Source organism: Podarcis raffonei, chromosome 7, assembly GCF_027172205.1.
Source record: "Podarcis raffonei isolate rPodRaf1 chromosome 7, rPodRaf1.pri, whole genome shotgun sequence".
Taxonomy (NCBI): domain Eukaryota; kingdom Metazoa; phylum Chordata; class Lepidosauria; order Squamata; family Lacertidae; genus Podarcis; species Podarcis raffonei.
Genome location: NC_070608.1, coordinates 77,930,757 through 77,947,729, shown reverse-complemented (window position 1 = coordinate 77,947,729; position 16,973 = coordinate 77,930,757). Strand labels below are relative to the sequence as shown.

General features: G+C 41.1%; 1 protein-coding gene across 5 annotated transcripts in view; it reads right to left on the bottom strand.

The window, feature by feature from the left end:
• The window catches only part of DNAH5 (dynein axonemal heavy chain 5), a 178,137-nt gene that overhangs the window by 66,777 nt on the left and 94,387 nt on the right, over positions 1 to 16,973 (bottom strand). For 3 of the 5 annotated variants that reach the window (XM_053397140.1, XM_053397141.1, XM_053397143.1), the window contains exons 43-53: positions 16,590 to 16,831; positions 14,976 to 15,152; positions 13,336 to 13,540; positions 11,929 to 12,071; positions 10,110 to 10,244; positions 7,802 to 7,924; positions 6,976 to 7,189; positions 6,410 to 6,633; positions 4,842 to 5,040; positions 3,568 to 3,594; positions 377 to 549 (exon numbers count right to left, since the gene is read on the bottom strand). In XM_053397140.1, coding sequence (XP_053253115.1) covers positions 377 to 549; positions 3,568 to 3,594; positions 4,842 to 5,040; positions 6,410 to 6,633; positions 6,976 to 7,189; positions 7,802 to 7,924; positions 10,110 to 10,244; positions 11,929 to 12,071; positions 13,336 to 13,540; positions 14,976 to 15,152; positions 16,590 to 16,831 — 1,862 coding nt within the window. The remainder of the gene's footprint in view (positions 1 to 376; positions 550 to 3,567; positions 3,595 to 4,841; positions 5,041 to 6,409; positions 6,634 to 6,975; positions 7,190 to 7,801; positions 7,925 to 10,109; positions 10,245 to 11,928; positions 12,072 to 13,335; positions 13,541 to 14,975; positions 15,153 to 16,589; positions 16,832 to 16,973) is intronic. The other 2 variants (XM_053397142.1, XM_053397144.1) reach the window with 1 other exon arrangement.

Below are 16,973 nucleotides of genomic sequence, written 5' to 3'. Positions count from 1 at the left end.
AGTTCAAAAGCACGTCAAAGTGCAAGTAGATAAATAGGTACCACTCCGGCGGAAAGGTAAACAGCGTTTCCATGCGCTGCTCTGGTTTGCCAGAAGCAGCTTAGTCATGCTGGCCACATGACCCGGAAAGTGTACACCGGCTCCCTCGGCCAATAAGGTGAGATGAGCGCCGCAACCCCAGAGTCGGTCACGACTGGACCTAATGGTCAGGGGTCCCTTTACCCTTTAAGGGCTTAATCTAAAAGAGTCTATAATCTTTTATTCTTTCTGTTTGAAGCAACTTCGGAGTTTGTAGATGTGAGACTAGCCTAGTTCACTTAACATTTTCAGGATTAAGAATTTCTGAAGTGAAATGGATTGTCATGGCCATTGGTACCTTTACTAAATGAATCATCGCATCTTCAAAAAACACCAAGTCCATTCCTGTCCCACGGACACTCTCATTGTATATTTGTAAGAACATGTTCAAACGTTCCTTCAGGTGCTCAAAGGAGGCAATGGGTTCATAGATTTTAGGCATGTCAACTTCTGTTTCATCCGGCTCCTCTCCTGTGATCAAAAAATAAATAAATGACAAGTTCATATCAAGGACAAGGGGCAATATTTTTTTTAAAACGTACTGCTCTGCTCTTGGGTGTAATGTCTAATTGTAATGTCTTCTCTTGACCATGAGGAATTGAGAAAGAGACTACTGGTCCAAACAGAACCACCTGTTTATGAATAGTGGTGGGGGGCAAAGTAACAGTAATAGAAATAATAACAGTAGTGATTGTAAAGGCTCTTTCAATGAACATTTAAAGTGACTGATAAAACAAATTAACTAGATTTGTTTTGGGATAAAATGTCCAATTCAGGATCTTTAAATGAAGAGAGATGTAGGCCACAATTCTATACCCACTTACCTGGGAGTAAACCACAATGAACTCAGTGGGACTTACTTTTGAGAAGGCATGTATACAGCTGCACTGTTAAATACTTAACTTTCTCCTTGAAGTCAATAGGGGTGCAAAATACTTCAATTTAGCTGAATCATGGCTGTTATGCTTTACTGTATCGCAGAAACATGTGCACTTATTTCTGTGCTTGCAACGATTTATTCAACTCAGAAGGACCGTGTGCTTTATGTCATTTCGGAATAATAATAATAATAATAATAAACTTTGTATTTTTAATTAATTGCAATATTTGAATAGCTTAGTTCAACTTTTTATAGCTGCTGGTAAACATTTGTGTAAAATGCATTTTTCTCACTAAAATTGGCTCAAATAATTTAGTTATTCTAATTACTTCTATAAACATTGATATAAACTCAGGGCATCATGCTTGTGATATTATTTATTATTAATTTATGCAACCATCCAACAGAATAATATGCATATAGATGTATTTTTCCCCCTTTGGGGCAGGAATTAGGATTAGCTTTATACACTAAAATATGCAGAAAAGTGTACAGTAAAAGTTTAATTTAGGCATGTGGTATTTAAAATCCCCCCAAGGAAAAATATTAGCGCTTAAGCATTGGTTTTTATCTTTTTAAACAAAAAATTCTTTTGAAAAATGTCACAGTAAATGTTTAATTGTATGTAAATTCAGCTTGTTTTGTATCAGGATAAAGCTTAAAATGTGCTCTTTCGGATAGTTTTTTATTCATTCATTTCAAGAGATAATTGCATTTTATATACAAGCAAGTCAAAAAGCTAGAAAGATGCTGAATGGGGTAGTTTTCTGACAGCGGAGACAATTACAGAGTGCCTTTTCATATGTGATAGAGTGTGTCTTCTCAAATATTTGATAACAAAGACATGGTTTTCATTGCAAGTCACAGACATGGTTTCTGTGGCTTGATGCCCCAAAACTGGTCATGTATTGTTTTGGCTAGCTCAGACACTGCCATTCCAGATTATTCTATCCTGTTTCAGTTTGGCTATATGTATGAAGGTGCTCCCAGTTCTTTTACAGAATAATAGTGCATCCACACAGCACACAGTTTTGGAATTTCTGAGACATGGGTGCTGGGAGATAAAAGACAAGTTGCTCGAGTGAAGGAATAAGCTACAGGCTACCTTGGTTACTGAAGCAGTGAGGGTAGGACTAGGAAAAAGATTTTTATTATTAAAGGAGCCCAGGGCAGCAATAGATTGCTGTGGGCGATTGCTGCAAGTGGAGAAGAATCAGTAGAGTCTTTAAGGAGAGAGCAACAACGTCTGATCTAAAACAAAAATAAAAAATCGCTTTTGTGAAGTGTGAAGTTTTGCCACTCCTGCAAAAGACATTTTAAACAATGAACCATTTTTGAAGATTTAAAAGTGAGCTATTGTTTTGCTGGTATTCAAGCCACGTTCCTGCACTTCACTTCCCCAAGGAAGAAGTGGCTAATTCCCTTCCCACTTCATCTGCTCCTAATTTTTTCAGTGCCAACAACTTTGGCTGCTTCATGTAAGGAGCTACTGAGCACTCGAAGCAATGCGGAGCAGCCTGGATGCTGCAAAAGGAAGAAGAAGGAAGCCTCTCTCTCCGCAAAAATAACGTACAAATTCCAAAGAGTGCTGCTCTGCAAGAAACATTTCTCTACATGCTGTGTTGTTTGCATGCCAAAGCTCTCTAATTTTAGCATAAACTCATGTATATGAAAGCAGGTGCTGCATTTTCCCATTAACAGTCAACGAAAGTAAAATCCCACAGTTAGTAGCTATTGAAACATGCAAATGCAGGGCTAAACCCGCTGCTAATTGTACACAATAAATTCATCTCAAAAGCTGAATCAAGGATTTCATGCCATTATTTAAAACAGCTTCTTAAATGTTGATAGTCGTACCTTGGTTCTCAAACGCCTTGGTGCTTGTACGTTTTGGCTCCCAAAAGCTGAAAACCAGGAAGTAAGTGTTTTTGAACGTTTTTTTGGAAGCTGAACGTCCGACACAGCTTCTACTTGAGTGCAGGAAGCTCCTGCAGCCAATCAGAAGCCGCACCTTGGTTTTCGAATGGATTCAGGAGTCGAACGGACTCCCGGAACAGATTAAGTTTGAGAAACAAGGTTCCACTGTACTGTAAAATTATTCAGATTACAGAATTTCTGGTTTTATTCCTCCACCATAGGAAAGGTCCTATAAAAATGCCATCCTATGAATACTTCGCAGTTTATAGTGGTTTGTGTAGTTTTTCTACTTCTTCTTCTTAAATTTATTATTCATTGAGGCACATTTTTGAAGCAGTTACCTTTCCCTATATGGAGAAAGTTCAATTACAAAGCTGAAGTATTTACATCTGCTGAACAGGATAGCAATCCTTAAATACAGCTCTGCCCTTATCAGCCATCAAGATGAAGGTTGTGTAAGCCCAAACATGCTATGTGCTTAAGTTATTCCCTGTTTAAGCTACAGTTGTTTCAAAGCAAATAGTGATAGTGATAATTCAAGGCCACTGTCTCTGAACATATTAAACATGCTTAAGATGCACCGACGTCTATGAAACTAAACATGCACGGCTGGATACAGAACTCAAGCCCTTAAAAAAAGAAATTCTAGACAAATATCTAAATTCCAGCTGACTCAGGCACCTGCAGCTTACCTTTTACAGATTTTTCCTTCTCCACACCTAGTTTGAAATAAAATATGTTTCTTTTGAGGAAAAAGAATGAAAATCACATCCTTTTTCCATAGAAAGCATTTTTGTGGGGAACAATGAGGGATGGATGAAATGTGTCAGTTTCAGATTCTTTCAGTTTCTCATTCCCTGCCCCCCCCCCCAGTCTTGAGTTCAATTCGCCACATTCAAAGTGTTGGGGCTGACCTTTAAAGCCCTAAATGGCCTCAGGCCAGTATACCTGAAGGAGCGTCTCCACCCCCACTGTCAGCCCAAATGGTCCAGCTCCGAGGGCCTTCTGGCAGTTCCCTCACTGCGAGAAGTGAGGTAACAGGGAACCAGGCAGAGGGCCTTGTCGGTAGTGGCGCCCACCCTGTGGAATGCCCTCCCATCGGATGTCAAATAGATAAGCAACTAATTGACTTTTAGAAGACATCTAAAGGCAGCCATGTTCAGGGAAGTTTTTAATTGCTGATGTTTTATTGTGTTTTAAATATTTTGTTGGAAGCCATGAACTGTTGCTGGGACAACACAGTCAGATGAGTGGCACATAAATATAACAGCCCCAACCTATGTGGAAATAACAATTTCCACATTTGTTGTTGTTGTTTCCACATTGGTTTTGAAGCCATCCTTTCTCCTAATGTGCACATTTTTGTATGTAATTTTGCCTGATGCTTATGATGATGGACTCATTCCTGTGTTGAATTGGAGAACTCCATTGCAACATTCAGAGGTATACATTTGACAGATGGCTGTGTCTCGTATTATTTGGGAAAACGTGAATTCGGCAGATTGTCATTAAAATTCAAACAACCAAATCTCTCCCCCATCCTTGTTAACAACTATATTGGATAGAGGTCTAGCCTATGCATGCTTCTTTATACTCTGGTACCTACACCTAAGTAGCAAACGCTACCTGTGTGACAAGACAGACTAATGTGTTGTTTGCACCAACACATTAGTTGACTCCAGCAGCCCAGTGCTTCACTTTTGTGCTCACTCTGAGCTGGCAGTGCCAAGAATAGAGGGTTTTTTCCCCAATAAATGGGAAAACAACTAAAGCATCCTCAGAATCACAACACAGTGCCTAGTTATCAAGGCAATATTATACATTGTAAATATTATGATTTTATTATTTCCCCGTTTGCTCTCAAGATACCATGTCTTTCCAAACTAGACATCTTGTAGACATCCCCTGTCTATGACCCCTTCATTTTCCTTGTGTCAGACAGATGGTTTTCAGTTTAGATTTTTACCTGTAGCTTCAGGGGCATCTCTTAAGAAATCCACAAAGTATGCATCAGTGCCAAGGTCCACCAGGGTCTTTTTATCACTGCCAAGTTCCCCTTCAACAAGTTTTGCCAGTGCCAGATCAAACCAAGTAACATCCTCGGGAGTTGTGAAGCGGTCAGCAATAACACGCTTACATTCATGCTTCCACAGTTTTATGAGCACCTGTCCAGAGATAAAAAAGGAGAAAAGAAAAACTGAATGTTCCTTTTTGCTTCCGATTAGGTTTATTTTTTTCCAGCATCCAGATCTCTCTTTAAAAAACAATCTCTCTCTCTCTCTCTCTCTCTCTCTCTCTCACACACACACACACACACACACACACACACACGGATATGGTCTACTAAAACATGCAGATCATTACAATAAAAACATCACAAAGTGGTAACAACTGAGTAAGACCTGATTTGCAGGTGCATAATGTTCACCTAAGGGCATCCCCTGATGCTCAACCCATGTTAATTTGCTAATTGGCCATCAAGGGTTTAACGCAACAGTGTTCCGTTCCTTGGTGAATGGACTTACATAGAAAAACTTTTCTTAGCACCTGTGCTTAAGAAGAAAGGAATTTGAGCAGACTTTCTCGCCCTTCATCATAAGCTCCCAGGGTAGGTTACAGCCGTGGGAAGATACAATAGTGTGTTACCATCAGTCAAAACAGTTTTCAATGGGAGAAATACGGTGTGTCAAAAAAACACATAGGCAGTGTCAAAGGCCAGGGATAGGATGCCATCTTTGAATAGAATCAGAAGGGAGAAATTCACACACACACACACACACACACACAACCTTATTTGTCTTCTTTACTTCATATTTTAAACTGCTTCTTTATCTAATCTAACGTTTTGGGTACCAATACTGCTTGATGGTTGTCTTCTTCTTCCCAAGTACGTGACTGCAGTTTAATTGGTGATGTAGGAAAGACTTGGAGGCAGGAAACATTGCCCTTATTGAACATGAGTTGGGGAGGGGGGAGCATGGCCACCAGGCTCCAAAAACATTCCTTCCAGCTGCAGCCCTAGCCTTCCAAAAATCATGGAAACCATAATCAGTTGTACTGCAGGGAAAAAACCCAACCTTCCAAGAGTAAACCTTTGGAACTCAGCAGGGTCTTCTTCCTTTTACAGTGGTACCTCTGGTTACGTACTTAATTCATTCTGGAGGTCCGTTCTTAACCTGAAACTGTTCTAAACCTGAGGTACCACTAGCTAATGGGGCCTCCCACTGCCGCCGGCACACGATTCCTGTTCTCATCCTGAGGTAAAGTTCTTAACCCGAGGTACTATTTCTGGGTTAGCGGAGTCTGTAACCTGAAGCGTATGTAACCTGAAGTGTATGTAACCCGAGGTACCATTGTATTTTATCATTTGTGAATGTAAACCAGTGTTCGGTTTACTGAACAGGGCTGCATCTCTGGTTCCTACTGTACTTTGTTTACCATCAAAGTATCCCCAAAGTGCAAAAAACCTGAAGCATCTCAAATAAATCATGATGCCAATCCGCGATATGTGAAGGCACCACATGCACTACTTACATTTGATTCATTGATTACTTCTGAGGTGGTATTCAGCATCCCTTGCCAAATCCTGGAAAGGTCTCGGAGATTGAACACATAATGAAATTTGGCAGGGGTCGGCAGCATCTTGATCTTAGTCATTTGCCACAGCTTGCGGGTCAGCGGCACCAGCTTGGAGACTGTAGCTCTCACCTCCTCCATAAAGCCTCTCTGGCTGCAGTAATGTCCTACTCCAATCACACCTGGAGAACCCAAACATGATAGTTTGGAGAGAGAGAAAAACCATGCATCTCAGAGCCCCATGCCACCATCAACTGATGCAATTCAGGCGACAGCACTGCAAAACTAGAGAGTGGATGTATTGCACACAAAAAACCTGCAAAGCAAATGCCTCCAGGAGACTCAAGGCCACACCTGCTACAGGTAAATACAAAGCCTAAGGAAGAAATAATACTCCGGGGTTCCCTGCTCAAATAAACAAGGGAAGCAAATTCTCAAGGTTGGCAGTCTCTTAAACTCTTCATCAAGTATAAAGAAAACTTAAGTAGCATATACAGTACGAGTTTAAAAGCTCTCCACATTACCAAAGATCTTGTCGATGGACGAATTAGAAGGCAGCGTGCAATTGAAAACAGAGAATTGCCTCTTCAGTCTCTGAGGGATGTCATTGCGTCCGCCACCCGGATGAATCATGGCAGCCAAGAACTGGATGTCCACAATGTTGGTGAACTCTCCAGGCTTCTCCAGGTTATAAAAACCATTGTGCTCCATCAGTTGCCTAACTATCTCATTGGTGACCTGTGGGGAAAATGGGAGGCGTTTTATAACGTTTTGTGCTTTGTTTTTGCTCCTAAGTTGGGCTCCTTTGGGAAGAAGGGTGGGATATAAATTCAGGCAACTAATCAGTCAAAACTTTGGCATTAAACAAACAAAATGGCTGCAGTCCTGTTCCCACTGACCCTTTGAATTCAATAGGACTTACTTCTGAGTGGACTTGGTTAGGGTTACACTGTAAGTGAACTTCTAAGTTTTTCAGATTTGCAGAGCTCCTTTAATAAATTGACTCATCTCATATATTTTTATTCCTATATTGTCTCATGCAGTACTATGGTGTATTTACATAATAATGAAATCATAGCATGAGCATATTTGATTGTGTCAGAACACTACAATTCCTTCCCCTTTAGGTCTTTGTAGGATAACTAAAACTAACCTAGGATTTTTGTCATTCCAAATAAAATCAGGCAGTGTTCTCTGTCAACTTAAGAGGAATTGCTTTGAAGCAACATTGGAACATTTTCCATTATAAATTAAAAATCTTGGTAAAATATTATCATCTTCATACTGACTACTGATTCAGATCAATGCACTGAATTGTGTAAAAGAAATATCCTATTCATTTAAGCTGACCTGGTCTCCCCATTCGTTGATTACAGGCATATTCACATCATCAATAAAGACTGTCATTTTCTTTCCTGCCGGAGGACCATAAGTTGTGCCCATGCGTTTGTCCACATAACTTTCAATTGTGCGCTGGAAGAAGAACATGCATGTTTGCAAAAATCTAAGCATCTCCCCAAGCCTTTAAAATGACAGGCATGCCTTCTACATGCTATTGCTTAGTCTATGAAGGAACGTGAAGGCAAATGCAGATAGCACACACAACACATTGCGGTTTTCCAATAGCTGTGCTTTATTTGAGTATCGTATACCATGGGACGCGGGTGGCGCTGTGGGTAAAACCTCAGCGGCTAGGACTTGCCGATCGCATGGTCGGCGGTTCGAATCCCTGCGGCGGGGTGAGCTCCCATCGTTCGATCCCAGCTCCTGCCCACCTAGCAGTTTGAAAGCACAATTAAGTGCAAGTAGATAAATAGGTACCGCTTTCTAGCGGGAAGGTAAACGGCGTTCCGTGTGCTGCTCTGGTGCCGGTTCGCCGGAGCAGCTTCGTCACGCTGGCCACGTGACCCGGAAGTGTCTGCGGACAGCGCTGGCTCCCGGCCTCTAGAGTGAGATGAGCGCACAACCCTAGAGTCTGTCAAGACTGGCTCGTACGGGCAGGGGTACCTTTACCTTTTTATACCATGCAAAATCCTAAATGAGAAGTTTCTTCTATATACATCATGATTAGAACTCTCATAGCCAGTTCAGTTATCAAAAGATATTCCTATTAAAAGCAAACCTATACACCAATTACCGTACATGAGAGGTGGGGGAGAAATGCTACTGCTATACTAGTGGAAAATCTACCTTCTCCCACTGCTGCTAAATCCAAAGGGGCCCATGCAATGGTACATCATGAGTGGGGAAGTGACCATGGTCTGGGTGAGAACTGGATATGATGTAAGTGTGCTCCTCCCTATGCCAACCCTATCTCACCCACGACTCTGCTCCATTTTGGTTATCCTGCTGGTGTATCTCCTCAACTGGTATAACTCAAATACAGTGGCACCTTGGGTTACAAACACTTCAGGTCACGACGGCAGCGGGAGGCCCCATTAGCTAAAGTGGTACCTCAGGTTAAGAACAGTTTCAGGTTAAGAATGGACCTCTGGAATGAATTGAGTTCGTAACCAGAGGTACCACTGTACAGGTCTACAAACAGTCCTGTTAATGAATGATTCGGACAACAAACTCTGCAAAACCAGAAGTAGGTGTTCCGGTTAGTGAACTTTGCCCCGGAAGATGAATGGAAGACGAACACCAGCGGCGCGAGGCCTCATTAGGGAAAGCATGCACCTCAGTTTAAGAATGCTTTGGTGTAAGAACGGACCTCCAAGAGGGATTAAGTTCGTAAACCGAGATACCACTGTATAGAATTGCACCTGAAGATTACAATCCTTTACACACCTTCCCGAGACTAAAGCCCATTTAACTCAGGGCTTATCCAGATTTGATTTTTTTCCTCCCCAGTTTCAATGTTATGGTTCCTGCAACACTTTTATGGCTTGTATCCTATTTAAAAAGGTAAAGGTAAATGTAAATGACCCCTGACAGTTAAGTCCAGTTGTGAAAGACTCTGGGGTTGCGGCGCTCTGAGGGAGCCGACGTTTGTCTGCAGACAGTTTTTCTGGGTCATGTGGCCAGCATGATTAAGCTGCTTCTGTTAAAACCAGAGCAGCACACGGAAACGCCGTTTACCTTCCCGCCAGAGAGGTACCTATTTATCTACTTGCACTTTGACATGCTTTTGAACTGCTAGGTTGGCAGGAGCAGGGACAAAGCAACGGAGGGATTTGAACCACCTACCTTCCGATCGGCATGCCCAAGGCTCAGTGGTTTACACCACAGTGCCACCCGTGTCCCTTTGTATCCTATTTATTCTTCCCCCCCCCAAAAAAAAAAAGTTAAGCAAAACTTAAGGAGATTTAAATTTGGCTGATCTGCATTCCATAGAAAAGTCGGCAAAGCAGAAATAGTGCTGGAACTGTCCTGGAATATGGAAACAACCAGGAGACCTGGAAGAGATTTAGGAATTAGGAATTGGATGCACTTATGCATCTTTAAATGGTATGAATAAGGAAGAGATGGCATCCCAAGAGAGGGGCCATTTGGCCACCAAAGACACAGGAACAAGATTAGCAGGCTATGGGAAAGATGGACCTTTCACATTTAATTTAAAAAAATTTGAATAATCTCATTCTGGTATACAGTCAGTGAAGTAAACCAAAAGGCTCACTTCACTTTCAGTTTAGAGAAAGATACTTCTAAGGAGTACCTGAAACATTAAAGGAGTTGTTGCTGATGAAAAGTTCAGACTCTTGGCCATGTGGCTTTCAGGATTATATTTTGACATGTAGCCTTTGATGATGACAGTCTTAGCGGTCCCTTGTTCACCAATTAGTAGCACTGCCTGAAGATGAGGAGAGAATCCAAATGAGTTGGGGAATACTTGAACTGAGGGCATTGGCAGAGGCTCAAGTCTCAAAATTATTCTTTACAAGTAATATAGAAGAAGAACATTCCAAAAAAATACATCATCACTTGCAACATTAGTAATTTATTTTGGCAGCACCCATCCCTGACCAAAATGGAGTTAGCTGTACCAGCAAAATCTATATTGAAATGCACAAAGGGATTTTGTGATGAAGCCTCTGGCACTGATCAGCTGAGCTACTCTAATGCCAAGAAGGAGTGGTAGACCAAGAAGGTTCACTGGCTCCTATTGATAGAGCACCTCTGGTCCTAGAGAAGAAAAGAGCAGGTAATAAGGCCTATGCAAAATGGTAGAGAAATAGGCTTCAAGGAGGAATGAAGATGGGGGCCTGAGAATTCCATTGTATAGGAGGTGTGGACTGGAAAGGAGGGGCAGGAGAAAGAATAGTCCCGAAAAAACAATGAGGTGGAGAATGTGGCCATGGCAGAAAGAAGAAGAGGAAGAAAGAGTAAAAAAGAAAATAGGTAAGAAAATGAGAGGATGTATACATAATGGCATCTGCCCACATTCTTCCCTTCTTTCCTCTGTCATTTCCCCATTGTTTATTTGAGATCTACAAGCTCCTTTGAAGCAGGGACCTATCTATGTTTTCTGTGTAACTCTGAAAGGTGTTGTGCACACACTATAAATTATAATCATGATTTGAAACCGCCATACTTACCTCTAGTGCTACTCATAAATCCCATACTATACCATTTGCACAATTAAACATCTGCTATTTTTGATCACACGGGTTAATCAACTCTAGGAAAGCTAACCTGACACGAGCAGAAGGGGGACAAAATAAGATATTTTGTTGTTGTTTAGTCGTTTAGTCGTGTCTGACTCTTCGTGACCCCATGGACCAGAGCACGCCAGGCACTCCTGTCTTCCACTGCCTCCCGCAGTTTGGTCAAACTCATGCTGGTAGCTTTGAGAACACTGTCCAACCATCTTGTCCTCTGTTGTCCTCTTCTCCTTGTGCCCTCCATCTTTCCCAACATCAGGGTCTTTTCCAAGGAGTCTTCTCTTCTCATGAGGTGGCCAAGGTATTGGAGCCTAAGCTTTACGATCTGTCCTTCCAGTGAGCACTCAGGGCTGATTTCCTTAAGAATGGATAGGTTTGATCTTCTTGCAGTCCATGGGACTCTCAAGAGTCTCCTCTAGCACCATAATTCAAAAGCATCAATTCTTCGGCGATCAGCCTTCTTTATGGTCCAGCTCTCACTTCCATACATCACTACTGGGAAAACCCATGGCTTTAACTATAAGGACCTTTGTTGGCAAGGTGATGTCTCTGCTTTTTAAGATGCTGTCTAGATCTTTTGTAGGCACAATGAAATAGCTAGTGCTGGATATGGATGCCAAAGACACACATTCAAATCCTTATTGAGCCATAGCGCTGTGGCTGTGAACATGTCACTATTCTTCAGCCTAGCCTGACTCATAAACCTACCCAAGGAAGTAACCGTTGTAAAGGACTTTGAACAATTGGAGGAGTTCGATAAAACTGCATACAGCAATGTCAGTTGTGTTTACAAAGTAAAAATCCCCAGCCCCTTGATCATCCCTCCACCAGGTGACATTACTGAAATCCCTGTGTGAAACATCAGAGAATTACCTTGCCTTGCTTTGCAATAGTATGCATAAGGAAGTCCGTTCTCACATTGTCAACATTTGGCACCAAGATGGAGCCATACTCTGGCGTGCTGTTGGTGGGATATACATACTCATCAATGCGAGTATTCCAGTGCATCCATTTGCCTAGTCCAAAGGAAAAGCAGTGAATTCCCCTTGAAACATGCCTTGTATTTAAACATATGTGTAAGAAGGTAGAAGGTAAGAAGGTAGTCAAGGAGAACTAGTCTGAGAGACATTTTTGGCAGCTTTCCAGATCTGAAATCTACAAAAGCAGGGATGCAACTGAAATCTCTAATCCACATTACGTCCAATTTAAAACAGAACTAAGTCATGGTGTGGTGGATATTCATGACCCATTAAATGTGGTGGACATTCATGACCCATGAGAGTAAAAGGCATGGCACAACTTGGCAAAAGCATATGACTGGCCCATTTCTTATGTAACACTAAACATAGATTTGTATTGAGGGCAAAACACACAGAATATCAGATTCAGGTAGGTAGCCGTGTTGGTCTGATGCAGTAGAAATATATAAAAAAATAAAAATAAAAATTGTTCACCAGCACCTTAGAGACCAACTAAGTTGGTTCTTGGTATGAGCTTTCGTGTGCATGCACACATCTTCAGATATACCACTCGTGTAACTGAAGAAGTGTGCATGCACACAAAAGCTCATGCCAAGAACAAACTTAGTTGGTCTCTAAGGTGCTACTGGACATATATATATATATATATATATATATATATATATATATACACACACACACACACATATACATATACATATACATATACATATACATATATATACACACACACATACACACACACACAAACACAGAATATCAGTCTTGCATAATTCCCCCTCCACTTTCCTACGGAGCAGCCACAAGGATTTCAGAAATTTCCACCTCCATTTTAGATTAACTTCAGTTTAGCATGTCATCTGAATCAGTGATTGATCTTAACTATGGTTTGTTGAAACAAGGCAGCTTGATGAACTATGGTTTGGCCTGTTTCTACTAACTATATTCAAAATCAGTAGCCGTTTTCTGGGTCCGGACAGCACAGCAAGCTGAACATGAGGAGGGAACAAGGTGGAAGTTTTCATCCTTATAAAGCTAAATTATGGATTACTTCCACAGCAACCCCCTGCCTTCTCATCCCAACAAAGTGTCTAAGAATTGACAGGGTGAAGACTGGAGAAGACCCAAGTATAAACAACACAGGTTTTTCAAATCCGAATGATCTTCAGCTGGAGGTCTCTGATCACTGGATGTTACATCCAGCAAACTTCATAACCCAAAAGCTTCATAACTTATTCATACTAAACCTTTTGAAGCTAATAATGAGGCCCACATAGTAACTTCTCAGGAGTTCACTAACCGTCATTGGTAACATAGTAGTCAAACATAGTGTCTTCACTTCCTTCCGGGATGTTGGGGAGGTCAAGTTTTATAGTTTCGTGATTCCGGAGCCAGTGCTCCATTTTGCAACGGTCTTCCAGTTCCAGCAGTGCCCCAACACTCCACATCAAGGAGAAGATATACAATCTTTCCAGGTACTCTGCTGTTATTTCTCCACCCTGTTCCTAAACAGCAAAGCACCATTGCCTTTAGTGACTAAATGGTAAAATTATTGTGCACCTACTATGAAAGCTTAGCTAATGAAAAAAATATTATTATTTTATTTATGATTTTCAATTTTATACTTTCCAATAATTTTACAATCAATTTAATATTTCAAAACTTGTCTTCCTTCCCCCTCTTTCTGCGGTTCCTTCAATTTATTTTTTAATATTTTCCGCATATCCGAATTAACTTAATTTGCTCATTTATTCATCTACTTTAAATATATACTATTATAGAACTGCAGGTTATTACAATAATCCTTAGCTTAGCTAATAAAATTGTGGGAACCAGCTGGAAAGGTTAGCTTAACCTAGTATTTACCTATAAGAGATAGGGGGAGAAGGATAGAAGATTTTATCAAAAACTGGAGACCCTTTTTAAAGTTTATGGGGGAAAGATATGAACCAACCATTAATAGATGCAATATGAATTAGAAAATGATTGTTAGTGGCGTTCACATGACAGCATTATACTTTATGTCATAGACTTGGGAACTTCCCTGAGGAGTGTTGACAATACCTTATTTGGGTACAGCCAGAGGACACAGATAGACCACTGTCCTCTGACTCAAAGGATGAGTCTCCTGCAGTCCTTCTATCTCTTTAGCCTCATAGGTCAAATAAGGAGAGGGCCCTTTCACAACCCAGCCACCTCCTCCACGGAAGAGGAGCTCGTCACACTCCAGGGTCTTGTCAGTCTACTTAAGGTTTAGTTGGCTGCCTAGCTCCCTGCAGAGACAACAACTTATCCAGCTACTTTCAGCCAGCAGAGCACCGTTGGAGCTGTCCAAGGTCCTGTTTTTGCCTGCCTTTGTATATAATCAGACTTTGGTCAGCCTCCCTTGTGACTCAGCTATATTGTGTTTAAAAAACCCATTGATGCATGAGTAGGGAAAGATGGTTGTGCATTTCTTGATAATAACATGTTAGCGCAAGGTGGACTGCATATTTGGAATGTTGGGGCATGTATTTCCTCGATATTATATATAGAATCAGAAGTTTGTATATGAATAGACACAGACACTTCAGTGTTGCATTTATTCCAGCAGAAGTTGATTTATATTAATAGTTCAAGTACTTTATTACAGTCACAGACCAGGTACTAATAGAAAAGCTTGCCAGTATGTGTACTTCTTTGCTGTTATTTAAGGAAGGAGAATTTTGTACAAAGCACTTCAAAAGGCATTATGTATTCTTATTGAGGGATTAATAATATTTAATGTGTGCTATGCAACTATGCCTGATATAATGTATTAATTTAGAAGACTGGTATTCAAATGAAGGGCCCAAAAGGATTTGCTCATTTGACTTTGCACACCCAGATACGAACAAAATCTCATGCTTATAACAAGGGTCTTTTCCAAAAATTGTTTTTCAAAAGCCTGGAACAGCTTACCTTGTAAGGGATCAAGCCCTGCAGCATATTAATGCTCTGCATGATCACAAAGGCTTCCAGCATCTCTATCTTGTATTCCAAGGACTGGATGCTATACCGGTAGAGGTCTGGGAAAGACGTTGTGTACAGATGACGCAAAACGTCAGCTTCCTGTGTAGAGCGTTTCTTCAGGAAGCCCTGGGCAACCAAGAAAGAAGAGCCAAGTGACTTGCAAAAATATGTCCAAATTCTCACCATTAGAGCTGCTCTAAATATTATCCATGCCGATCACCAACCAAGTTCAGTAAACCAACTAAAATTGATTGGCCTAAAGTTAAGCATATATATTAACTTCAGTAGGGTTCTTTTGAGCAGAACATTGTATACAACCATCCATTTGGATTTTTAGGTGGAAATAAGTAATTTTCGCCCCTAGAAAACACTTAGATTGTGCAAGAAGCAAATCGTATTTTGGCTCTGGTGCCATTTAGCCAGATTATTGTTACTGTTATTAATTTAATTTCTATACTGCTTTATATTTTTAGGGGGGGGGAATCAAAGCAGTTTACAACCTACATTTAAACATCAAATAAAACAATCCAGAATGAAACCTTACTGACTAAGTCAAGTAATGTATAAAAGGTAAAGGGACCCCTGACCATTAGGTCCAGTCGTGACCAACTCTGGGGTTGCAGCGCTCATCTCGCTTTATTGGCCGAGGGAGCCGGTGTACAGCTTCCAGGTCATGTGGCCAGCATGACTAAGCCGCTTCTGGCGAACCAGAGCAGCACACAGAAACGCTGTTTACCTTCCTGCCGGAGCGGTACCTATTTATCTACTTGCACTTTGACATGCTTTCGAACTGCTAGGTTGGCAGGAGCTGGGACCCAGCAACGGGAGCTTACCCCGTCGCGGGGATTCGAACCGCCGACCTTCTGATCGGCAAGTCCTAGGCTCTGTGGTTTAACCCACAGCGCTACCCACGTCCCTATATCCTGTATGTATCTAGTTGCTGTATGTATCTAGTTGTGTATATTCAAAGCAACATTAATTAACAGGAAACTGAAATATTATCTTAGAAATTTCAAAATAAAACATTGCTAAAGGAAGACAAATATAACATGCACATCTAAAACAGCCTAATTAGCAAGAGAATAACATATAGGTGACAACACCCAGTTGCATGAATGAGATGATATTACAAGACTTTGAGGCCTATCAGATTTGTATAATTGCAGACATACACAGGCAGGCGAGGACAACATTAAATCAACTGTTTGACTGCTAACAGCTCCCCAAAAGGCAGGTATATTTTGACACTGCTGAATTTATTTTGTAACTTAATTCGTTTAAGTCAGCTGTAAACATGCCCTTGATCTGACATCCATCCCACAGAATGATGGGCTTAGATGTGGGAAAGCTACATTTAAGATCCTGTCCAGCTTAGTGCATAGGGAAGCAGAAATTTTTATCGGGCTGCTGAAGGCAATATTCAGGATGGCAAACTCTCATCCATATTAAATGTACGTCCAGGAGACATTGCAGATTATTCCACAGTTCCAGTTTCAACTGCCTGAAGGGAATTAAGGCGCTGATGGTGGAGGTGGCCCAAGGAACACATGTAAACATTTATACCTCAAGAATAGGGCTCCAGTTGAGAACCGAGGAGCTCATGAACACCATGCCATTCCTTGACACAGTGGCAGGAGAAGCGTTGTCAATATTATGAGGCTCGAAGACAATTTTACAGTTTGGCGCCATAGGGATCCGATCTCCATTAGCAAGCGTTAACGTTTTGTTATCGTCAAGCACCGAGTTCAGGTTCTCAATCCAAATTGCGTCAACAGGACCATCAAGAACTATCCAAATGTGTTCCCCTATAATTCAAAGGTTACAAAAAACAACAACATTCCATGTCATGAGACAATTTTGTTATACAACAAGGATGCTTAATCGCCTGAAATGTTTTGGCATCCTTGCATAAAGTTAACCATGACTAAGAGGGACATATACAATAAT